We start from the raw sequence: 22,813 nt of genomic DNA on the forward strand, positions 1-22,813 counted from the left end.
AATCGAATATATTAATGCTTAGGATCCTTTTTCACTCGGGACAGCAGTGCAGCCTAAGATAATATATGAAATGTTGTAAGTAAACATAATATCATTTGAAAGCACAAAGCAAGCTCGTGCTATAGTCGAAGCGTGGCTATTCAAACATATGCACATGTTTATTCAGATATTGACATTTGATCATTTGTTCCTTCAATAATTCGTTATCTATTGCACACTAAGGTTATGCAAGAGACAACTCACTACAAGCTACATGTAGTTTTGACATACAATATCAGAAACATGACAGTTGATAGGACCCTGCAGATTGCACCACTGGGTTTCCCACTTGTTTACTATGCTAACACAGTTGACAGCTCCACTTTTGGACCCAAAGTTTACATCCTTATCTATCCATGTTACTCTTTATTAGACAGTACAGCTAAAGGTAGAATGGTGCTATATTATGGCTGCAGTTTGCTGCTGCTTACTTTCCGTGCTCTGCCGGGTCTATTGCTCGGGGACATGGAATTCCATTGTCCGAGCTGTGCTGCGGAGCGCCAAGCTGCATGTCCTAAGCTTGCTACAACCTGTACTGAGATAGTCAGGGAGCCCGGCTGTGGCTGCTGCCCAGTGTGTTCCCGGTTAGAAGGCGAATTCTGTGGCGTCTACACACCGAGGTGTTCCACAGGGCTGCGTTGTTATCCCACTGCAGATTCAGAATTGCCCTTGGAGCAGCTGGTTCAGGGGTTAGGACGATGCTCACACAAAGTAGACCCGGTACCCAACCTCACGCAAGAGCATCAGGACAAGAGTGGTAAGTAACTAGACTGTCGCTAAGAGAAGCTTATCATTATTGTAGGTTAACAAGTATTCTGTGTTAAACATGTCTTTAATCGGCCACAATATTGAAGTGCATGGCATCTGCTGAATGTCATAGGCTGGTATACTGGAGATCTATTGCTTCTCTAAATGTTTCCATTAGAAATCAGTACCCCAAGACGTCCCCTTATTAGGTGTAAATGGAAAACATGTATTTAAAACAATTTTCCCACTTTTTTTAATGCCCAAAGCACAGGTCAAAGATTAATGCTGCTAGCAGTAACTTGGTGCCATCTCACATACAGCATCCCCTTCACATCAGATTTCCATTTCATGAGCCAGTCAAGTGTAAAAGAGGCACTATCAGGTGCCAGGTGTCTTGTAAGCTTGAGGCTCTCTAAATTATCTTTAATTAGGTAGCAAGTCATATTCCTACACATAGCTCCCCCCTCCACACTCCATCCATCTCCCTCCCTCCATCATGTGTTTGTTTGATAACTGTTGCTGTTATTGGCATGACAACACATCTTGCAGCAATGGGAGAAAGCTGTACGAACTCGTGTGCTTTCGTACCAAAATACACGCACAAACCTCAGAGTACATACAGTACACTCTGGATGAACTCATCATTTTCAAGGAATTCTGTGCTTGGGTGGATGTTTGAAGATGTGTCCTCATCTGACTGAGCACACATTGCTTAGGCTGGAACTGCATTCAGTCTCTGAAAAACAGTGGGTTCTGACAAAAAGTTTCCCAGATTGGGAAGAGCTAATAGTGACTGTCATGTTGTAGTGACTGTTAATAGTGACTGTCAACATGTCATGTACATGTTGATTGCAAACAGCAGACCATAGGTCTGTTACAACTTTTTAGCCTCTTTATTGTCTCATACTTCCTCTCTTTCTCCTCCTTCTCTATGTGTTGTCTGTGAACAGGGATTGCCCTTGTAGCCCTGCAGGTAATGGTGTACTCAGACTTGGTGTGCTGACACCCCTACAGGTGGTTAATTACTGCATGTCTGTGCTTTTTGTGTGAGAGAGAGAGATTACAAATATAGGATCTTAATTTGACCAGTTTCTCACAGCAGGAAAATCATGTGAATTATTGTGTGGATTCTAATTAAATCAAACATTATAAAGTGGAAATTACAAACTTTAGAAGCCTTTTAAAACCTCAAGAGACTAAAGGTTTGCATTTCTAGCTGTGCAGGACATTTCCTGTAACAATAGGGTGATCACATTAAGATCTAACATCTGTAAAGATAGAGAGGGTGCGCTCTGGGTGGCAACTGCATGTTAGTACCTTTATTGAACTCCATTAGCATTAGATTTAACCTGTTCCGAAAGGAAAAGTTATGTGACCGGAGAAATGAGAATTCTGAGCCTTTTAGAGGTCAAAATGGTATGGAGACTAGTTGAAAAGGTCAATTTCCAAACGAATCAAACATTTTATGAAGGCAGAGCTGGCAATAGTAGCTGTACACTGTAGCAACTTGTTAGCATTAGTTAGCCAAGTTATGCACATCATAATCTTGTTCACCATACTTCCTCCCAATGCTCAGAATGTCTGGTAGACCAAAGCTTCAAACACAGCCTTCATTAGCCCAGTGGCAAGTTCTGGAAAAAGTCCATATGAAAATAGAAAGTCAGGGAGAAAGTCCAAATGCATATCCAATAACAGTGTGAGGAAGCAACTCTCAAAATATAGTTTACCAAGCTACCAATTTTTTATCTCGTCACATTAGTTTTTGGTTAAAAAGTTCATTTTTTTATCATCATGATTTATTTAAACAGTAATGTGCAATTGACCAAAAGTAATCCAACTTTCTGAATAGGAAACAAAGGCACGGGAATGCCCCTGTCTGTGTGTGTCAGGGCTAAACCAACATACAGGGAAGGTTTTGGAAACCCTCCAAGGCAGTCGATCATCCCGTCAGTGGCCCGCTCGCGCCAATAAATACAGTATAATGTAATATTGTTATTTTTTATCGAGGCTATGTAATTGATAAAAAAACATATGGATTCCCAAAGCTGTTCATTTGTTAAGTTGATTATTTATCACATGCTTGCTGCACACATATAGCCTATAGATAATCTGTTTGGCAGAGACAGCATGCAGCTCTCAAACAGCTGGTTCTTGCGTGGAGGAAAGCAGTAGGAAAGATGTTCCAAGTCATGATATCTACCAGTAAATGCTAAGGCAAGAATAGGTATGCAAACCAGGTATTACTGGTGATGTATAACGGATACTGATGATGCGCATTTTAGTCCTGCTAAGCTACAGGACTGTTTTACTAGCACAGACTGGAATGTTCTGGGACTCTTCTGATGGCATTGAGGAGTACACCACAGCAGTCACTGGCTTCATCAATAAGTGCATCGATGACATCACCCTCACAGTGACCGTACGTACATTCCCCAACCAGAAGCCATGGATTACAGGAAAAATCCGCACTGAACTTAAAGGGTAAAGCTTCCGCTTTCAAGGAGCGGGACTCCAACCTGGAAGCCTTTAACCTCTCTGGGATATGTGGGACGTTAGCATCCCACCTGGCCAACATCCAGTGAAAATGCAGAGCGCCAAATTCAAATAAATTACTATAAAAATTTAACTTTCATGAAATCACACATTCAATATACCAAATTAAAGTTATACTTGTTGTGAATCCAGCCAACGGGTCAGATTTCAAAAATGCTTTACGACGAAAGCAAACAATGCTATTATCTGAGGATAGCAACCAAGCAAACAAACACAGACCATCATATTACAACCCTCCCGGCGGGACACAAAACGCAGAAATAAAGATATAATTCATGCCTTACCTTTGACGAGCTTCTTCTGTTGGCACTCCAATATGTCCCATAAACATCACAAATGGTCCTTTTGTTCGATTAATTCCGTCGATATATATCCAAAATGTCCATTTATTTGGCGCGTTTGATCCAGAAAAACACTGGTTCCAACTTGCACATCGTGACTACAAAATATCTCAAAAGTTACCTGTAAGCTTTGTCCAAATTTTCAAACTACTTTTGTAATACAACTTTAGTTTTTTTTTTACGTAAATAATAGATAAAATTGAAGACGGGATAATCTGTGTTCAATACCAGAGGAAAACAATGTGTAGCATGCTTTCTGGTCACGCGCCTCTAACAAACAGTACACTTCACTGGAGCCTCATTCTGAACATGGCTACTTCTTCATTTCTCAAAGGAAAAACCTCAACCAATTTCTAAAGACTGTTGACATCCAGTGGAAGCAATAGAAACTGCAGGAAGGTCCCTTAGAAATCTGTATTCCCAATGAAACCTTATTAAAAAGAGAGTGTCTGTCTTCGGGGTTTTGAAAGACACCCAATGAAAACTTATTAAAAAAAAAATCTGAATGGTTTGTCTTCGGGGTTTTGCCTGCCAAATAAGTTCTGTTAGTCACAGACATGATTCAAACAGTTTTAGAAATTTCAGAGTGTTTTCTATCCAATATTAATAATTGCATATATTAGCATCTGGGACTGAGTAGGAGGCAGTTTACTCTGGGCACGTTTTTCATCCAAACGTGAAAATGCTGCCCCCTATCCACAAGAAGTTAAGAAATCCCGCTATGCCCCCAGAGGAACCATGGGGGCATAGCGGGATGTCAATACAGGACTAAGACTGAATCATACTACACCAGCTCCGACGCTCGTCAGATGTGGCAGGGCTTGCAAACTATTACAGACTACAAAGGGAAGCACAGCCACGAGCTACCCAGTGACATGAACCTACCAGACAAGCTAAATTACCGTTCCAGACAACTGTGTGATCACGCTCTCCGTAGCCGATGTGAGTAGACCTTTAAACAGGTCAACATTCACAAGGCTGCAGGGCCAGACGGATTACCAGGACGTGTACTCCGAGCATGCGCTGACCAACTGGCAAGTGTCTTTACTGACATTTTCAACCTGTCCCTGACTGAGTCTGTAATACCAACACGTTTCAAGCAGACAACCATAGAAATTAACACTAAGGTAACCTGCCAAAATGATTACCGACCCGTAGCACTCACGTCTGTAGCCATGAAGTGCTTTGAAAGGCTGGTCATAGCTCACATCAACACCATTATCCCATTATCCCAGAAACCCTAGACCCACTCCGATTTGCACACCGCCCCAACAGATCCACAGATGATGCAATCTCTATTGTACTCAACACTGTCCTTTCCCACTTGGACAAAAGGAACACATATGTGAGAATGCTATTCATTGACTACAGCTCATCGTTCAACACCATAGTGCAATCAAAGCTCATCATTAAGCTAAGGACCCTGGGACTAAACACCTCCCTCTGCAACTGGATCCTGGACTTCTTGATGGGCTGAACGCTTGTCAATTTTGGGACTACAATTGATGTTTGCCACTACTATCAATTCCACATGGAACATGTTTTGCACTATTCCCCAACACTGGCCATTTGAGTCCATACTGTTGTTTTTATTGGGGTTGTTGGTTTTCCTAACAAGCACAACCCATATTGATCATATATTTGGATAATGTATACCCAGCAAGTCTTCTAAATTCCCCCTATTAAAAATTAGAATTTAATTTATCTGCATGTCCAGCCATTATATTTAGCCTCACAATTAAGTATTTTACCATTTTCTTTTTAAGACAACCAGGGATACAAGTAGAACACAAAACAATTTGACATAAACAGTTGCATACATTAGTTTTACAAATGTCAATAAAATAATAAAGTGCGCCAAAGCAAAAACCTGCTAAAATGTATATGAATGCTGTAACTACAGAAATTGTTGGCTGGATGGGAAATAAATATCCAGCTAGCCAGTGACAACTGTGTGGAGTTTGGAGTTTGTGACAGTAACTATGTAAAGGTATTACAGTATTATAAACACTATGTTCTGGGATTTCCTATGATCTTCAATGTAGAAGACCCACATACCTTCTAAAGACTCTTATGTAGCTTGTGATCTTCATAGACATGTTACATGTGCGTGTTCGTGAGAGAGTCTCACCTTTTCATAGATAGCTTTTAATAGTTTGTAGCTCAAACTATTGGACTCCACAGACTTGTTTTTTTTTATGGGATCTGCCCTTGTCTCACAAACACTGCTCTATCTCAGCTCCCGTTAATCACACAGACCAATGATTGGTATCTACGGATGCAGATGAAATAGACTAATCAAATTGTGTAGCTCAAACACACAATGTTGAAAAGGGTTTAGCAGTCCAAAACATGCAGGTGTTACGGTGGCACTTATTGGGTTAAGTTAGCTAGAGATAAAAGGTAGCTAGCTAGCTACAGCTAGCTCGCTACTCTCAAGATTGGGGGAATGTTTTTGCTAGCACACAACATGTTTCTGATTCAGAACCATGCCTCACAGTCATGTAATTCGCTCAGATCAAATAATGACAAATACTTAGAGGAGCTGAACCAAAAACAAAACAACTTCTCTGGTTAAAAATGTTCCATGTGGAATTGATAGTAGTCGCAAACATCAATTGTAGTCCCAAAATTGACAAAAAAAGTGTAAAGTTGGATAATTTATAATGTCAGTGTTTTGTGAGATTAATGGAATAAAGGATGTAAATGTTCTTCTCATGTTGGGTTTGGATTTCAGTCCGCCCACATTCCCACTAACGTGGGACCACTGCCTGTTAGCACCCAAATCATCTGAGCACAGCTGCACGCTATCCAGTTGTAGTAGCAGAATCAACCTATAGCACACCCATTCCTTTACAGACAGTAGAACTACCCAATGAGACAACGAACAAGACATAGCTACAATACATCATCGCCAATGTTATGTTGAAAGAACAAGACTTGTTCATTATCAAAGGCTTGTTTTTTCCCCAACTCAAACATCCACACATTCGTGAGTCAACATTAGCATCCCAAACACAACTGTCATTCCTTTAGCCAATTTCGTAGATAGCACGGTGGTGCAGGATGTTTGGGGCTTGGGATAACTCAACTATGGTAAGTGAAGAGGAACAAAACAACAATAACTGCCATATATTGATCATAACACATACACATCAAACCACACCCTCAAGATTCAAATCTAGTTTTTCTTGAGGAGAAAAACCCAGGTGGAATCAATTCAGACCCCCGTCAGGTTTACTACCACAAAGGCCAGATTTGAGTCGTTGGTGTTTATATGCGCAATTAGCCTGGTGACGATGTTAGGCACATCATTACTATTCCATGATAAGAATTTTGGGACTATTTATATCTCTTCTTGTGAGTTGTTGCTATCTTTTTAGAATAAGTTAGACACATTGCAATTGACACAAAATCTATGGAAGTTGACTGATATGACACTTTTGACTGTAATTCCTTTTGGAATAAGTGCTAAATCCTCAAACACAAGACTAGACCTCATGTCTTTTGGGAGCAGAGAACTTGAGTTGGAAGAAGAAGCAAACCATCATATTTTTGGGCTCCCTGCTTCGACAAAACCTACACAATAATTTTACTGTTTGCCAACTGAACTTGTTTGAAGAGGTTTAGCCTCAAGTGGAAGGAACCATCACAAGCTACGACCATTATCTTGGCAGAAGAAAACATTTGTGATTTGCAACCTATTTACCACATTTTGAGCACAGTTATACTGTAAATGACAACCAATGTCCAAAAGAACGGTACCATTTTAATTGACATTGTAAGTACTGTATATCACTAATTCAGACAGCTGTGAAAGCATGTTCAGTAGCATTCTCAAAGCCAAGGTTCACATAACTTTCTAACATGCAGTTGCTATGCTGCCAAGATGGGATCAACACTAGTGTTTCAAAGTGAAACTAACAAGCTGATGGTTGTTGGCTGAAACTTGTATAATTCTTCTGAAATTTGGAATTTCAATAGCTACTGCCACAAAGCATTCAATCTGTCCAGAACAATGAACGCTATACTCTCTACTGCTGTGGACATTTTAACCAGTGGACAGTAAGCCATTCCTGACATTTTGAGGAGAAGCATACTAAGTAAAGTAATTAAAAAATGGTGTATAAATACACACAAGAATAGATATGAATACCCCCTCTCTCATTCTCTCATTCTCTCTCGCCCTCTCAATTAAATTCAATTTAAGGGCTTTATTGGCATGTTAAACATATGTTAACATTGCCAAAGCAGGTGAACTAGATAATAATCAAAAGTGAAAATCTCTCTCTCTCTCTCTCAGACACTCTGGCACAGTGACTGTACTCTGTTTGAATACCTTTGTCAAGTCAATGGGTTGCTCTCCCTCCTGGGAGTGGTTTACAGTCTTAGAGCTGCATTCCTCTGTTTGTGCCTCCCTAATTACAGATAAGAGTTAGTGGAGTGAGACACACACACACACACAGAGACACACGCACAAACACACACACGCTCACACAGTGCCCCCAGGAGGTAGTTCACCTCCACTGAGAAGGCAGGCAGAAAGTCCTTACTCAGCAAGAATACCAGGCTAAAAGTGCTTCCATACTATTCCCTGCTCGCTTCCCATGATAGGAAGTAATGTTCTGATCCGCAGTCAACAATTCTCCACCAGTGTTCTCTATAAGAATAGCAAAATTCAGCTAAGTTATAAACAGCGTTTCTGGGTTTCAAAACTGAGTGACTAGGAAATGAGTGTAACTATATCAGAATGTAGACGTTTTGTAAATCTGAGCCCTCCTGAAAATTCCCCATATCCATTGTTGGGCCAATTCAGCCTAATTTTAGTGAACCGAGCGATGCTACAAAAGTGTAGTGTGAAAGACAGTGTAACTGGGACAGCATTGCACAGCTTGTGTTGTAATACAGATAACGCTTTGCCAAAGATGATAAAACTTCAGGTGGACAAAACAAAGATTAACATTTGGGTACAACTTTATCCACCACCACAATTGTTTTATTTGTTATAATTATATATATTTTTTTACAGATAGAAGGATAACAGTGTAAAAGACAGGTGGGACCGGGATTCGATCTCTCTCAGCTAGAGGCTCATATACAGTGCCTTCATAAAGTTTGCATACCTCTTGACTTAGTCCACATTTTGTTTTGTTACAGACTGAATTCAAAATCCATTAAATATATGCTTTTTCTCACCCATCTACACTCAGTACCACATAATGACAAAGTGAATACAAATGTTTAGAAATGTCTTAAAGAGAAACTCTTTACAATTATTCAAGCTCTGTCAAGTTGGTTGTTGATCATTGCTAGACAACCATTTTTTTTGCCATAGATTTTCAATGAATTTAAGTCAAAACTGTAACTAGGCCACTTAGGAACATTCAATATTGTATTTTATGGGCTCCTAACCAGTGTGCTATTTTGTTTGTTTTTTCACATTGTTTGTAACTCATTTTGTACATAATGTTGCTGCTACCATCTCTTATGACCCAAAATAGCTTTTGGACATCAGAACAGCGATTACTTACTTCGAACTAGACTAAGACTTTTTCTTTAATGAGTCTGACGCAAAGGATACACCCCTTTGTCAAGACAAGGCCCAAATCCCCGTCATCCGCGTGAAGAAAAGATGGAGAAAAAGGGGGAGGAGGGCGGGTTGCCTGGTAAGAATTTTGCGACGAGTAGGTAAACCACCACTACCCTCCGTATTAATAGCCAACTTGCAATCATTGGAAAACAAACTGAATTATCTACAATTAAGACTATCCTGCCAAAGGGACATTAAAAACGATAATATCTTATGTTTCACCGAGACGTGGCTAAACGACGACACGGATAATATAGAGATGGCTGGCTTCTCCTTGCATCGGCAGGACAGAGCAGATATGTCTGGTAAAATGAGGGGCAGGGGTGTGCTTCTATTTGTCAATAACTGCTGGTGCGCAATATCAAATATTAAAGAAGTCTCGAGGTATTGCTCGCCTGAGGTAGAATACCTCATGATAAGCTTTAATGCAGGCAAACTTAAATATGTTTTTACCTCATTTCTACCAGCATGTCACATATGCAACCAGAGGAAAAACTCTAGACCACCTTTACGCATACAAAGCTCTCCCTCTCCATCCATTGGGCCAATCTGACCATAATTCTATCCTCCTGATTCCTGCTTACAAGCAATAACTAAAGCAGGGAGTACAATTTACTCGCTCAATACGGAAGTGGTCAGATGATGCAGATGCTACGCTACAGGACTGTTTTGCTAGCACAGACTGGAATATGTTCTGGGATTCATCCAATGGCATTGAGGAGTATACCACCTCAGTCACCGGCTTCATCAATAAGTGCATCGACAACTTCGTCTTCACAGTGACCGTACGTACACATCCCAAACAGAAGCCATGGATTACAGGCAACATCCGCCCCGAGCTAAAGGCGCTTTCAAGGAGCGGGACACTAATCCGGACACTTATAAGAAATCCTGCTATGCCATCAGACGAACCATCAAACTTGCAAAGTGAACCATCAAACAGACACCGGCTCTGACGCTCGTCAGATATGGCAGGGCTTGAAAATTGTTATGGACTACAAAGGGAAACCCAGCCATGAGCTGCCCACTGACGTGAGCCTACCAGACGAGCTAAATGCCCTTTATGCTCGCTTCACTGAAGCTTGCATGAGAGCACCAGCTGTTCCGGACGACTGTGAGATCACGCTCTCCGTAGCCGATGTAAGCAAGACCTTTAAACAGGTCAATATTCACAAAGCTGCGTGGCCAGAAGGATTACCAGGACGTGTACTCCAAGCATACGCGGACCAACTGGCAAGTCTCTTAACTTCTATTTTCAACCTCTCCCTGACTGAGTCTGTAATACCTACATGTTTCAAACAGACCACCTGCCTAAATGATTACCGACCCGTAGCACTCACGTTGGTAACCATGAAGTGCTTTGAAAGGCTGGTCATGGCTCACATCAACACCATCATGCTGGAAACCCTAGACCCACTCCAATTCTCAATCGCACTCCACACTGCCCTTTCCCACCTGGACAAAAGGAACACCTATGTGAGAATGCTGTTCATTGACTAGAGCTCAGCGTTCACCACCATAGTACCCACAAAGCGCATCACTTAACTAAGGACCCTGGGACTAAACATCTCCCTCTGCAACTGGATCCTGGACTTCCTGACGGGCCTCCCCAGGTGGTAATGGTAGGCAACAACACATCTGCCACGCTGATCCTCAACACTGGGGCCCGTTAGGGGTGCGTGCTTAGTCCCCTCCTGTACTCCCTGTTCTCCCATGACTGCGTGGTCAAGCACGACTCCAACACCATCATTCACTTTGCTGATGACAGTGGTAGGCCTGATCACCGACAATGAGGAGACAGCCTATAGGGAGGAGGTCAGAGACCTGGCAGTGTGGTGCCAGGACAACAACTTCTCCCTCAATGTGAACAAAACAAAGTGATCGTGGGCTATAGGAAAAGGAAGGCTGAACAGGCGCCCATTAACAATGATGGGGTTAAAGTGGAGCGGGTCGAGAGTTTCAAGTTCCACCAACGAACTAACATGTTTCAAACACACCAATACAGTTGTGAAGAGAGCACGGCAACACCTTTTCCCTCTCAGGAGACTGAAAATATTTTTAATGAGTCCCCAGATCCTCAAAAGGTTCTACAGCTGCACTATCAAGAGCATCCTGGCCGGTTGCATCACCGTCTGGTATGGAAACTGCTCTGCATCTGACCGTAAGGTGTTACAGAGGGTAGTGTGTACGGCCCAGTACATCACTGGGGCCAAGCTTCCCGACATCCAGGACCTATATACTAGGCGGTGTCAGAGGAAAGCTCAAAAAATGGTCAATGACTCCAGTCACCCAAGTCATAGACTGTTCTCTCTGCTACCGCACGGCAAGCAGTACTGGAGATCCAAGTCTAGGTCCAAGAAGCTTCTAAACAGTTTCTACCCCAAAGCCATAAGACTCCTGAACATCTAATCAAATGGCTACCCAGACTATTTGCATTGCTCCCCCTTTTTACACTGCTGCTATGGGGTATTATGTGTAGGCCAGTGGCAAAAACATATATAAATGTAATCCGTTTTAAATTCAGGCTGTAACACAATTTTGGGGGGAAAAAGTCAAGGGGTGTGAATACTTTCTGAAGGCACTGTATGTGCTGAGGGCTTTGATTTTAACCACACAACCAATCTTAGGCACCATCTCTCATCATTATTTACAACCTGTAGTACATACAAACTGTCACCAATGAGATTATAGTCCCGACCACTTCTGAGACTCAGCAGGAGAAGTGACATCAGGGTGTGAGACACATACTGTACCAGCAGGATGGTGCCTTGAGAGAGCCAATGTGAATCTTTTGTCTTCCAAAGATAACACATTGTTTACAGAAACCTGTCATTAGAAACATAGTGCTTTGAAAGCTCCTTTGGGATTAATTAAAGGAGAGCAAACAATTGTGTGTGTATCTATGGGTGTGTGTGTTCTGTCGACCCTGAGAGTCTATAAAGGGAACATTTTCTTCAGCAATCATTTTCTCTTTGTTTGGAACGAGTTTCCGGTGCATATAAACTTTATATGTGCAGATGTCCTTGTTTGTATTCGGGGCATGTACACTCTTAGAATAAAAGGTTCCAAAATGGTTCTGTGGCTGTCTCAATAGGAGAACTATTCTTGGTTCCATGTAGAACCCTCTGTGAAAACAGTTCTACAAGGAACTCAAAATGGTTCTAATTGGAACCAAAAGGGCTTCTTCATAGGGTTCTCGTATGGGGACAGCCAAAGAACCCTTTTTGGTTCTAGATACAGTACCACCTTTTTTCTAAGAGTGCACTAAGTCTTTGTTTGTGTGTGCGTGTTTGTGTGTGTGTGTGTGTGTGCATGCAGGACCTATAGTGGAGCTGCAGGGCGCTGAGGGTCCCCCTCAGAAGAAGCCGACCAAAGATGCCAGCCCCTGGATGTGGTCCAAACAGAAGGCTGTGAGGCAGGCCCTGAACGAGCTCAAGACCAAGATGAAGACCAACACCCGCCCTGAGGAACCTAGGACCCAGCGGCCCACTCAGGTCAGGACAAACCATTCCAAAAATAAATAAAAATCCATCTTTGTTCACATCCGCTATCTGAGAGATACAGTTCAGAAACTTGATGAGTAATTAGTATTATGACACTACATAGCTTAGAATGGCTAAACTTGGGGCCTTCCGAGTGGCGCAGCGGTCTAAGGCACTGCATCGCAGTGCTTGAGGCGTCACTACAGAACCGGGTTTGATACCGGACTATGTTGCAGCCGGCCATGACTGACCGGGAGACCTATAAGGCAACGCACAATTGGCCCAGCATCATCTGGGTTAGGAGAGGGTTTGGCCGGACGAGATGTCCTTGTCCCACCGCGCTCTAGCGACTGTGGCGGGCTGGGCGCATGAATGCTAACACTGTCGCCAGTTGTACAGTGTTTCCTCCGAAACATTGGAGCGGCCGGGTTAAGCGAGCAGTGTGTCAAGAAGCAGTGTGGCTTGGCAGGATCGTGTTTTGGAGAACGCATGGCTCTCGACCTTCGCCTCTCCCGAGTCCGTATGGGAGTTGCAACGATGGGTCAGGACTGTAATTAACAATTGGATATCATGAAATTGGAGAGAAAAACATGGATTTGGGTCAACTGATCCTAGAGCCTCCCAACCTCCCTAAACACACTGTTGTGTAAATTGATCGCAGTTCTGAAAGTGGTATCTGTAAATCCACTATATCCAATTGATTGAATACTGGCCTTAATGACCCTGGTTGGTATTTGGTACGGCAGTGCCCTCTTCCGTACACACACAAACACACAGCTACTTTGTATGTCAATAAAATCTTTATATTATTATATGTGTTGACAGATTGTCATTTATTTACATAGACCACTGAAGGCCAATATTCTTATACATTTGGCCCTATTTATTTTAATACTGCAATTGGTATAACTGTTTACAAAATACTATCAAATATTGACAGTATTTTCACCGTCAATCAGTAGAAATATTCGAGCTAAGTTGAATTGTGTTAAATTTGCACACTGCCAACAAACAGCATTCATTCAACAGTGTTTATGTGCTTCATTCAAGATCACGTGGCTTACAAGGACAACCTTGTTATTAGTTGACTAACACAACCCTAGTTAGCCCTACATTCATTTCCCAAACAACCCACTGTCGTCCGGTTCATGTGAACTTTTTTTAAAGCAAAAACATGTGGCATGCTAATAAGCGTGGCCCCCGGGCCCACAGAGAAGAGCCATAAGTGTTCCGACCTAGGAAACAATCATATACATGCCCAGATCTTCTCCCTCATTTAACTCTATGTATTGCCACAAAACACAAAAGAAGCGAGAGGGAACACAATTGATGAGACCATTAGAGACAACAATGGATATACTAATGCAGTAAATGGGGGTAGGCAAATGGGGGAGTCAGTTCTGGGGGTTGGTAAGTTGTGGGTTGTGGAGGGACAACTAAAATGACAATTCAAAAATTTTCCAACCTGGGGTTTGGTGAAATGGAGTGGTAAAGATGGGTTTTCTGTTAACGTGAGTGTTTGGAGTATGAGGTAAATATAGTGAGATCATTATTTACTCCAACTAGACATGAGAAGAATTGCTAAGTTAAAAGCTCACTTTTTCTACATCCTCCTTCCCTCAATAGAATGTGTGGGAACTTAGCATCCATATGTTATTGTAAGGTCCAGATAAGAACTCTGGCGGGTCATGCCGCCCTCTTGTCCCAGACCAAACCGTTGGAGGACACACTGATCCACTTTGATGGCTGTCATACACTACTGTATGGTATAAATAGGCGGGGAAAACACAGCCCTCAGCTCTGTCACGCTGTGCACCCGTCATACAATTCAATCACTTATTTAAGGGAAGGGAAAGGGGGGGGATACCTAGTCAGTTGTACAACTGAATGCCTTCCGCATTTAACCCAACCCCTCTGAATCAGAGAGGTGCGGGGGGCTGCCTTAATCGACATCCACGTCTGTGACGCCCAGGGAACAGTGGGTTAACTGGCTCAACGCTATGTACTGGATGGTGCTGAGTTGAATGTGTATTAGTTCAACAGTCAGCATTTTGTCTGTGCTTTTCAGAGCCATTGTCAACAGGAGATGGACAAGGTGCTGGAGGAGATCTCCAAGATGACCTTCCATGACAACAGGGAACCGCTGGAGAATCTGTACGAGCTCAACTTCCCCAATTGTGACAGAAGGGGCCAATACAATCTCAAACAGGTGAGCCTAAAATCATTGATATGGTTAATGTAATATACACTGCTCAAAAAAATAAAGGGAACACTTAAACAACACAATGTAACTCCAAGTCAATCACACTTCTGTGAAATCAAACAGTCCACTTAGGAAGCAACGCTGATTGACAATAAATTTCACATGCTGTTGTGCAAATGGAATAGACAAAAGGTGGAAATTATAGGCAATTAGCAAGACACCCCCAAAAAAGGAATGATTCTGCAGGTGGTGACCACAGACCACTTCTCAGTTCCTATGCTTCCTGGCTGATGTTTTGGTCACTTTTGAATGCTGGCGGTGCTCTCACTCTAGTGGTAGCATGAGACGGAGTCTACAACCCACACAAGTGGCTCAGGTAGTGCAGTTCATCCAGGATGGCACATCAATGCGAGCTGTGGCAAAAAGGTTTGCTGTGTCTGTCAGCGTAGTGTCCAGAGCATGGAGGCGCTACCAGGAGACAGGCCAGTACATCAGGAGACGTGGAGGAGGCCGTAGTACGGCAACAACCCAGCAGCAGGACCGCTACCTCCGCCTTTGTGCAAGGAGGTGCACTGCCAGCGCCCTGCAAAATGACCTCCAGCAGGCCACAAATGTGCATGTGTCTGCTTAAACGGTCAGAAACAGACTCCATGAGGGTGGTATGAGGGCCCGACGTCCACAGGTGGGGGTTGTGCTTACAGCCCAACACCGTGCAGGACGTTTGGCATTTGCCAGAGAACACCAAGATTGGCAAATTCGCCACTGGCGCCCTGTGCTCTTCACAGATGAAAGCAGGTTCACACTGAGCACATGAGCACATGTGACAGACGTGACAGAGTCTGGAGACGCCGTGGAGAACGTTCTGCTGCCTGCAACATCCTCCAGCATGACCGGTTTGGCGATGGGTCAGTCATGGTGTGGGGTGGCATTTCTTTGTGGGGCCGCACAGCCCTCCATGTGCTCGCCAGAGGTAGCCTGACTGCCAATAGGTACCGAGATGAGATCCTCAGACCCCTTGTGAGAACATTTGCTGACACATGCACATTTGTGGCCTGCTGGAGGTCATTTTGCAGGGCTCTGGCAGTGCACCTCCTTGCACAAAGGCAGAGGTAGTGGTCCTGCTGCTGGGTTGTTGCCCTCCTACGGCCTCCTCCACGTCTCCTGATGTACTGGCCTGTCTCCTGGTAGCGCCTCCATGCTCTGGACACTACGCTGACAGACACAGCAAACCTTTTTGCCACAGCTCGCATTGATGTGCCATCCTGGATGAACTGCACTACCTGAGCCACTTGTGTGGAATGATTTCTTTCATCACATTCCCAGTTGGTCAGAAGTTTACATACACTCAATTAGTATTTGGTAGCATTGCCTTTAAATTGTTTAACTTGGGTCGAATGTTTTGGGCAGCCTTCCACAAGCTTCCCACAATAAGTTGGGTGAATTTTGGCCCATTCCTCCTGACAGAGATGGTGTAACTGAATCAGGATTGTAGGCCTCCTTGCTCGAACACACTTTTTCAGTTCTGTCCACAAATTTTCTATGGGATCGAGGTCAGGGTTTTATGATGGACACTCCTCCTACAGCAAAGCACCCCCACAACATGATGCTGCCACCCCCGTGCTTCACAGTTGGGATGGTGTTCTTCAGATTGCAAGCCACCCCCTTTTTCCTACAATATGACAATGGTCATTATGCTCAAACAGTTCTATTTTTGTTTCATCAGACCAGAGGACATTTCTCCAAAAAGTATGATCTTTCTCCTCATGTGCAGTTGCAAACCGTAGTCTGGCTTTTTTATGGCGGTTTTGGAGCAGTGGCTTCTTCCTTGCTGAGCTGCCAATCAGGTTATGTCGATATAGGACTCGTTTTACTGTGGATATAGATACTTTTGTACCTGTTTCCTCCAGCATCTTCACAAGGTCCTTTGCTGTTGTTCTGGAATTGACTTGCACTTCTCGCACCAAAGTACGTTCATCTATAGGAGACAGAACGCGTCCACTTCTGACCCACTGGAATTGTGATACAGTGAATTATAAGTGAAATAATCTGCCTGTAAACAATTGTTGGAAACATTACTTGTGTCATGCACAAAGTAGATGTCTTAATCGACTTGCCAAAACTATAGTTTGTTAACAAGAAATGTGTGGAGTGGTTGAAAAGCGAGTTTGAATGACTCCAACCTAAGTGTATGTAAACTTCCGACTTCAACTGTATGTATATATCAGTGGAGGCTCCTCAGAGGAGGAAGGGGAGGACCATCCTCATAAAAATTTAAGTAGTTAAACATTTAAAATGTTATGGTTTTTATATGAAACTATACTAAATATATTCAAGTCACCAAATAATTGATTAAAACATGTTGTTTTGCAATGAAGGTCTACACTCTGTAGACTAGCACTGTGGTGTAGCCGGAGGACAGCTAGCTTCTGTCCTCCTCTGGGTACATTTACTTCAATACAAAACCTAGGAGGCTAATGGTTCTCACGCCTTTCAGGCTCCATATCTAAATCTTTTCAGGGTACCTAAATCTACATTTGTGCCAAATTGGGTGTGTTAATCTCAAAATAAGACTTCTGAACTGTATATTGTATTACCGTCTGTGGCCATTTCATAAGACGACTGCTAAGGCACCCTGCTAAGGCACCCATATCTAAAAAAAAGTATTTCAGAACATTAACATTATATTACCAACAGTGGCCATTTTGTAAAATGGCTGCTACGGCCCAAAGGGTGTGAGTCCAGATCTAAATATTTTGAGGCTACATAAACACACCAAATATGGCACAGAGGTAGGTTTATCTAAAAACAGGCCTTCAGAACATTAACAGTGTATTACCAATAGTAGCCTTTTTTGTAAAAAAAAAGGTGGATCCATTTTAAAAACTTTTCAGGCTACATAAATGTAGTTCTGTGCCAAATGTTGTGTGTTAATCTCAAAATAGTCATTCTGGATTGTAAAATAGTGTTACAAAATGTGGCCATTTTGAAATAGGCTGTGGTGTCTCCATATTAACATCTTCTCAGGTTCCATAAACCTACCTCTGTTCCAAAGTTGGTGCCTTTATCTCAAAACAGTTCTTCTGAATTGTGAAATAATGTTACCGTTGGTGGGCATTTAAAAAAATGTCTGTCACACCCCCCAGGGGCCAAATCTGTGGCGGCTCTATATCTGAATATTTCCAGGGTACTACCTCTGTGCCAGATTTGGTGCTTTTATTGCAAAATGTATGATTTTTCCCCAGATTTTTTTGTTTATAAGCTTGATGAGAAGATTCAATTATTTAAGATTTGTTTTAAATAAGACCTGTAACAACATCTAGTTTGTTGTTAGGCAAAATAAAGACATCTCAAGGAAGACGTCTTAAACTGTTCATCATTTGGTTATATGACGTCGAGACCAGAATATACCCAGACTAAGAAGACAAAATGACATTGTGTGCCCGTTAGCAAGTAGGTGACTGAAGCATGCTTCATTGATGTGGGGCACATGGGTCCCCCTCCTCCCATGCTTCCATCAATATCTGTAGTTGATCGCATTTCCTAAAGCCTAAGTTATTCACTTTTACGTGATGTGATATCACATTTTGTTACTTTGTATAGTTTATTTTCAAGCTTTCAGATAGGACATGAGTGTGAATCAATGGGTCCTGCACACTGGCTGATATGTTTTAAAAAGTCAAATGATGTCTTACCATTATTTCTCACCTTTATTTCTCATGAGTGTTCATGTTGATCAATATTTCGGCTATGCTGGCCTATTATAAATGATCAAATAAATGTCTGATCAATAGATACAATTCTTAAAATCTTGTCATTTATAATATTAATGTAGAGGTACCAATAAATTGTCCAGTAGACTTATTGTATGCTATTTTCATGTACGTTCCTTCTAAGGTGAGTCAGGCTTTACTAATTATTGTGAAGAAGTGAACCAACCATATTCTGTAATTAGTTGCAAAACAATAGGAATGCAATTGTGTATTGCTGCTGTTTATCTGATATCTAACAGTCCATGATCAGGTCTGTTGATCATGAGAGCATTTAGCGGAGAAAATGAGTTGAGGCATACTATTAGCAGTGTTGCATTCGAGACCACCTAAAGTGAGACCTACTCAAGAGCAAGACCGCAGCAAATCGAGTTCAAATCAAGACCGAGAACTGGAGGGGGACGAGGGATCCGAGACTGAGTCAAGAGAGAGACCAGAAAAATGTGAGTCCAATTAAAAGACCATGAATGTCATTTTCTCCAATTGCCACCATAATAAGAGATCAAAATGTCAACTGTTTCTGTGTTCATATTTCAGAAGAACTCTTTAGACATTCAGAATGGTGTCGTTTTAAAATATACATTTCGTGTTAATTTCTATTGAATTTTTTCAATAATATTTCAATAATATTATAACTATATTATTATTTTCAATTATATTCAGATTTAATCTCTTCAGTTTTTGTTGGAAAGGTATGTGTAACGGCATTCCTTCTCCTCTTCATCTTCGGAAGAGGAGGAGTATTGAGGGAACCAAGGCGCAGCGTAGTGAAAAGACATATTTATTTAACGAAAACACGAACTTGATAAACTAACAAAAAAACAACAAACGGTGTAGACAGACCTAGACGTCGTACTTACATAAAACAAGAAAACGCACGAATAGGAACATAGGCTACACAAACCGAACAAACCGTAAACAGTCCCGTGTGGTGTACAGACACAGACACGGAAGACAATCACCCACAACTAACACTGTGACAACGCCTACCTAAATATGACTCTTAATTAGAGGAACGCCAAACACCTGCCTCTAATTAAGAGCCATACCAGGCAACCCAAAAACCAACACAGAAACAGAAAACATAGAATGCCCACCCAACCTCACGTCCTGACCAACTAACACACATAAACTAACAGAAATAGGTCAGGAACGTGACATAACCCCCCCCATAAGGTGCGAACACCGGGCGCACCAGCACAAAGTCTAGGGGAGGGTCTGGGTGGGCATCTGACCACGGTGGTGGCTCAGGCTCCGGGCGAGGTCCCCACCCCACCATAATCAATCCTAGCCTCCATCTACCCCTAAAAATGTCCACCCATATCTTACCCCCACAAAATCCTCTTAGTAACATCCATGACAGGGACAGCACCGGGACAGAGGGATAAATCAAGACAGAGGGATAGCACAAGACAGAGGGGCAGTTCTGGGTATATAGCCGTTTCTGGCTGAAGGGCAGCTCATGGCTGACTGACGAATCTGGACACTCATGGCAGGCTGACGGCTCTCGACGCTCATGGCTGGCTGACGGCTCTCGACGCTCATGGCTGGCTGACGGCTCTCGACGCTCATGGCTGGCTGACGGCTCTCGACACTCATGGCTGGCTGACGGCTCTCGACGCTCATGGCTGGCTGACGGCTCTCGACGCTCATGGCAGGCTGACGGCTCTCGACGCTCATGGCAGGCTGACGGCTCTCGACGCTCATGGCAGGCTGACGGCTCTCGACGCTCATGGCTGGCTGACGGCTCTCGACGCTCATGGCAGGCTGACGGCTCTCGACGCTCATGGCAGGCTGACGGCTCTCGACGCTCATGGCAGGCTGACGGCTCTCGACGCTCATGGCAGGCTGACGGCTCTGGACGCTCATGGCTCGCTGGCGGCTCTGGCAGATCCTGTCTGGTTGGCGGCTCTGGCAGATCCTGTCTGGTTGGCGGCTCTGGCAGATCCTGTCTGGTTGGCGGATCTGGCAGATCCTGTCTGACGGACGGCTCTAGCGGCTCCTGTCTGGCGGGCGGCTCTAGCAGCTCCTGTCTGGCGGACGGCTCTGTAGGCTCATGGCAGACGGGCGGCTTTGCAGGCTCATGGCAGACGGGCGGCTTTGCAGGCTCATTGCAGACGGATGGCTCAGACGGCGCTGGGGAGACGGATGGCTCAGATGGCGCTGGGGAGACGGATGGCTCAGATGGCGCTGGGGAGACGGATGGCTCAGATGGCGCTGGGGAGACGGATGGCTCTGGCCGGATAAGGCGCACTGTAGACCTGGTGCGTGGTGCCGGAACTGGAGGCACCGGGCTAAGGACACGCACCTTCATACTAGTGCGGGGAGCAGGGACAGGGCACACTGGACTCTCAAAGCCCACTCTATACCTGGTGCGTGGTACCGGCACTGGTGACACCGGGCTGAGGGCAAGCACATCAGGATTAGTAGGGGGAGAAGAAACAGTGTGTACAGGGCTCTGGAGACGCACAGGAGGCTTAGTGCGTGGTGCCGGAACTGGAGGCACCGGGCTAGATACACGCACTACAGGGAGAGTGCGTGGAGGAGGAACTGGGCTCAGGAGACGCACTGGTAGCCTAGTGCGTAGTGTAGGCACTGTAGGTACTAGGCTGGGGCGGGGAGGTGGCGCCGGAAATACCGGACCGTGGAGGCGTACTGGCTCTCTTGAGCATTGAGCCTGCCCAACCTTACCTGGTTGAATGCTCCCGGTCGCCCAACCAGTGCGGGGAGGTGGAATAACCCGCACCGGCCTATGTAGGCGAACCGGGGAAACCATGCGTAAGGCAGGTGCCATGTATGCCGGCCCGAGGAGACGCACTGGAGACCAGACGCGTTGAGCCGGCCTCATGACACCTGGCTCAATACCCAATCTAGCCCTACCAGTGCGGGGAGGTGGAATAACCCGCACTGGGCTATGCACTCGTACAGGAGACACCGTGCGCTCTACTGCGTAACACGGCGCCTGCCCGTACTCCCGCTCTCCACGGTAAGCCTGGGAAGTGGGCGCAGGTCTCCTACCTGCCCTTGGCCCACTACCTCTTGGCCCCCACCCAAGAAATTTTTGGGTGTTACTCACGGGCTTTTTGGGCTTCCGTGCAAGACGCGTCCCCTCATAACTCCGGTTCCTCTCTCTCTTTTCCTCCACTCTCCGAGCTGCCTCCAGCTGTTCCCATGGACGGTGATTCACTTTAGCCCATGGTCCTTCTCCGTTAAATATTTGCTCCCAACTCCACAAGTCCTGTATACTTCCCCGTTGCTCCAAATTACGCTGCTTGTTTCTGGATTTTTGGTGGGTTATTCTGTAACGGCATTCCTCCTCCTCTTCTTCTTCGGAAGAGGAGGAGTATTGAGGGAACCAAGGCGCAGCGTAGTGAAAAGACATATTTATTTAACGAAAACACGAACTTGATAAACTAACAAAAAAACATCAAACGGTGTAGACAGACCTAGACTTCGTACTTACATAAAACAAGAAAACGCACGAATAGGAACATAGGCTACACAAACCGAACAAACCGTAAACAGTCCCGTGTGGTGTACAGACACAGACACGGAAGACAATCACCCACAACGAACACTGTGACAACGCCTACCTAAATATGACTCTTAATTAGAGGAACGCCAAACACCTGCCTCTAATTAAGAACCATACCAGGCAACCCAAAAACCAACACAGAAACAGAAAACATAGAATGCCCACCCAACCTCACGTCCTGACCAACTAACACACATAAACTAACAGAAATAGGTCAGGAACGTGACAGAATGTGTGAACATTGAAGAGAAAAAAAGATCCAGTGAGGATTTTTCTTTGGTTTTGTCTGGGGAGATAAATCTAGATAGGTAAGTCAGCCATTTGCTAGGCCATCAGAAGTTAGATAGAAAGTTATCTGCTCCATGCACCCTTAGTGTCCGGAAGTAATTTAGCCATTCATTGTAGCCATTGCGATCTGTAGGGTTTCTATTTTCTCTAGTTTGTCTCATGTCAATTAACTTGTGACATTTAAACAACAAATACAATAGTTCGTTGAAAAAAGGTTAAGGGTACAAGACTGTTAATGACTGGAGCGGCATGAGTGGAACGGTATCAA

The 22,813-nt window shown here is 43.9% G+C and overlaps 1 protein-coding gene across 1 annotated transcript in view; it reads left to right on the forward strand.

Annotated features, from left to right (window-relative positions):
• Positions 1-416: 416 nt before the first annotated feature.
• The window catches only part of LOC129816155 (insulin-like growth factor-binding protein 2-B), a 33,233-nt gene continuing 10,836 nt past the window's right edge, over positions 417-22,813 (forward strand). Inside the window, exons 1-3 of the mRNA XM_055870377.1 lie at positions 417-796; positions 12,589-12,764; positions 14,821-14,961. Of these exons, the coding sequence (XP_055726352.1) occupies positions 433-796; positions 12,589-12,764; positions 14,821-14,961 (681 nt within the window). The 5' untranslated portion in view covers positions 417-432. The remainder of the gene's footprint in view (positions 797-12,588; positions 12,765-14,820; positions 14,962-22,813) is intronic.

The sequence above is a fragment of the Salvelinus fontinalis genome, chromosome 19 (genome assembly GCF_029448725.1).
Source record: "Salvelinus fontinalis isolate EN_2023a chromosome 19, ASM2944872v1, whole genome shotgun sequence".
NCBI classification, from domain to species: domain Eukaryota; kingdom Metazoa; phylum Chordata; class Actinopteri; order Salmoniformes; family Salmonidae; genus Salvelinus; species Salvelinus fontinalis.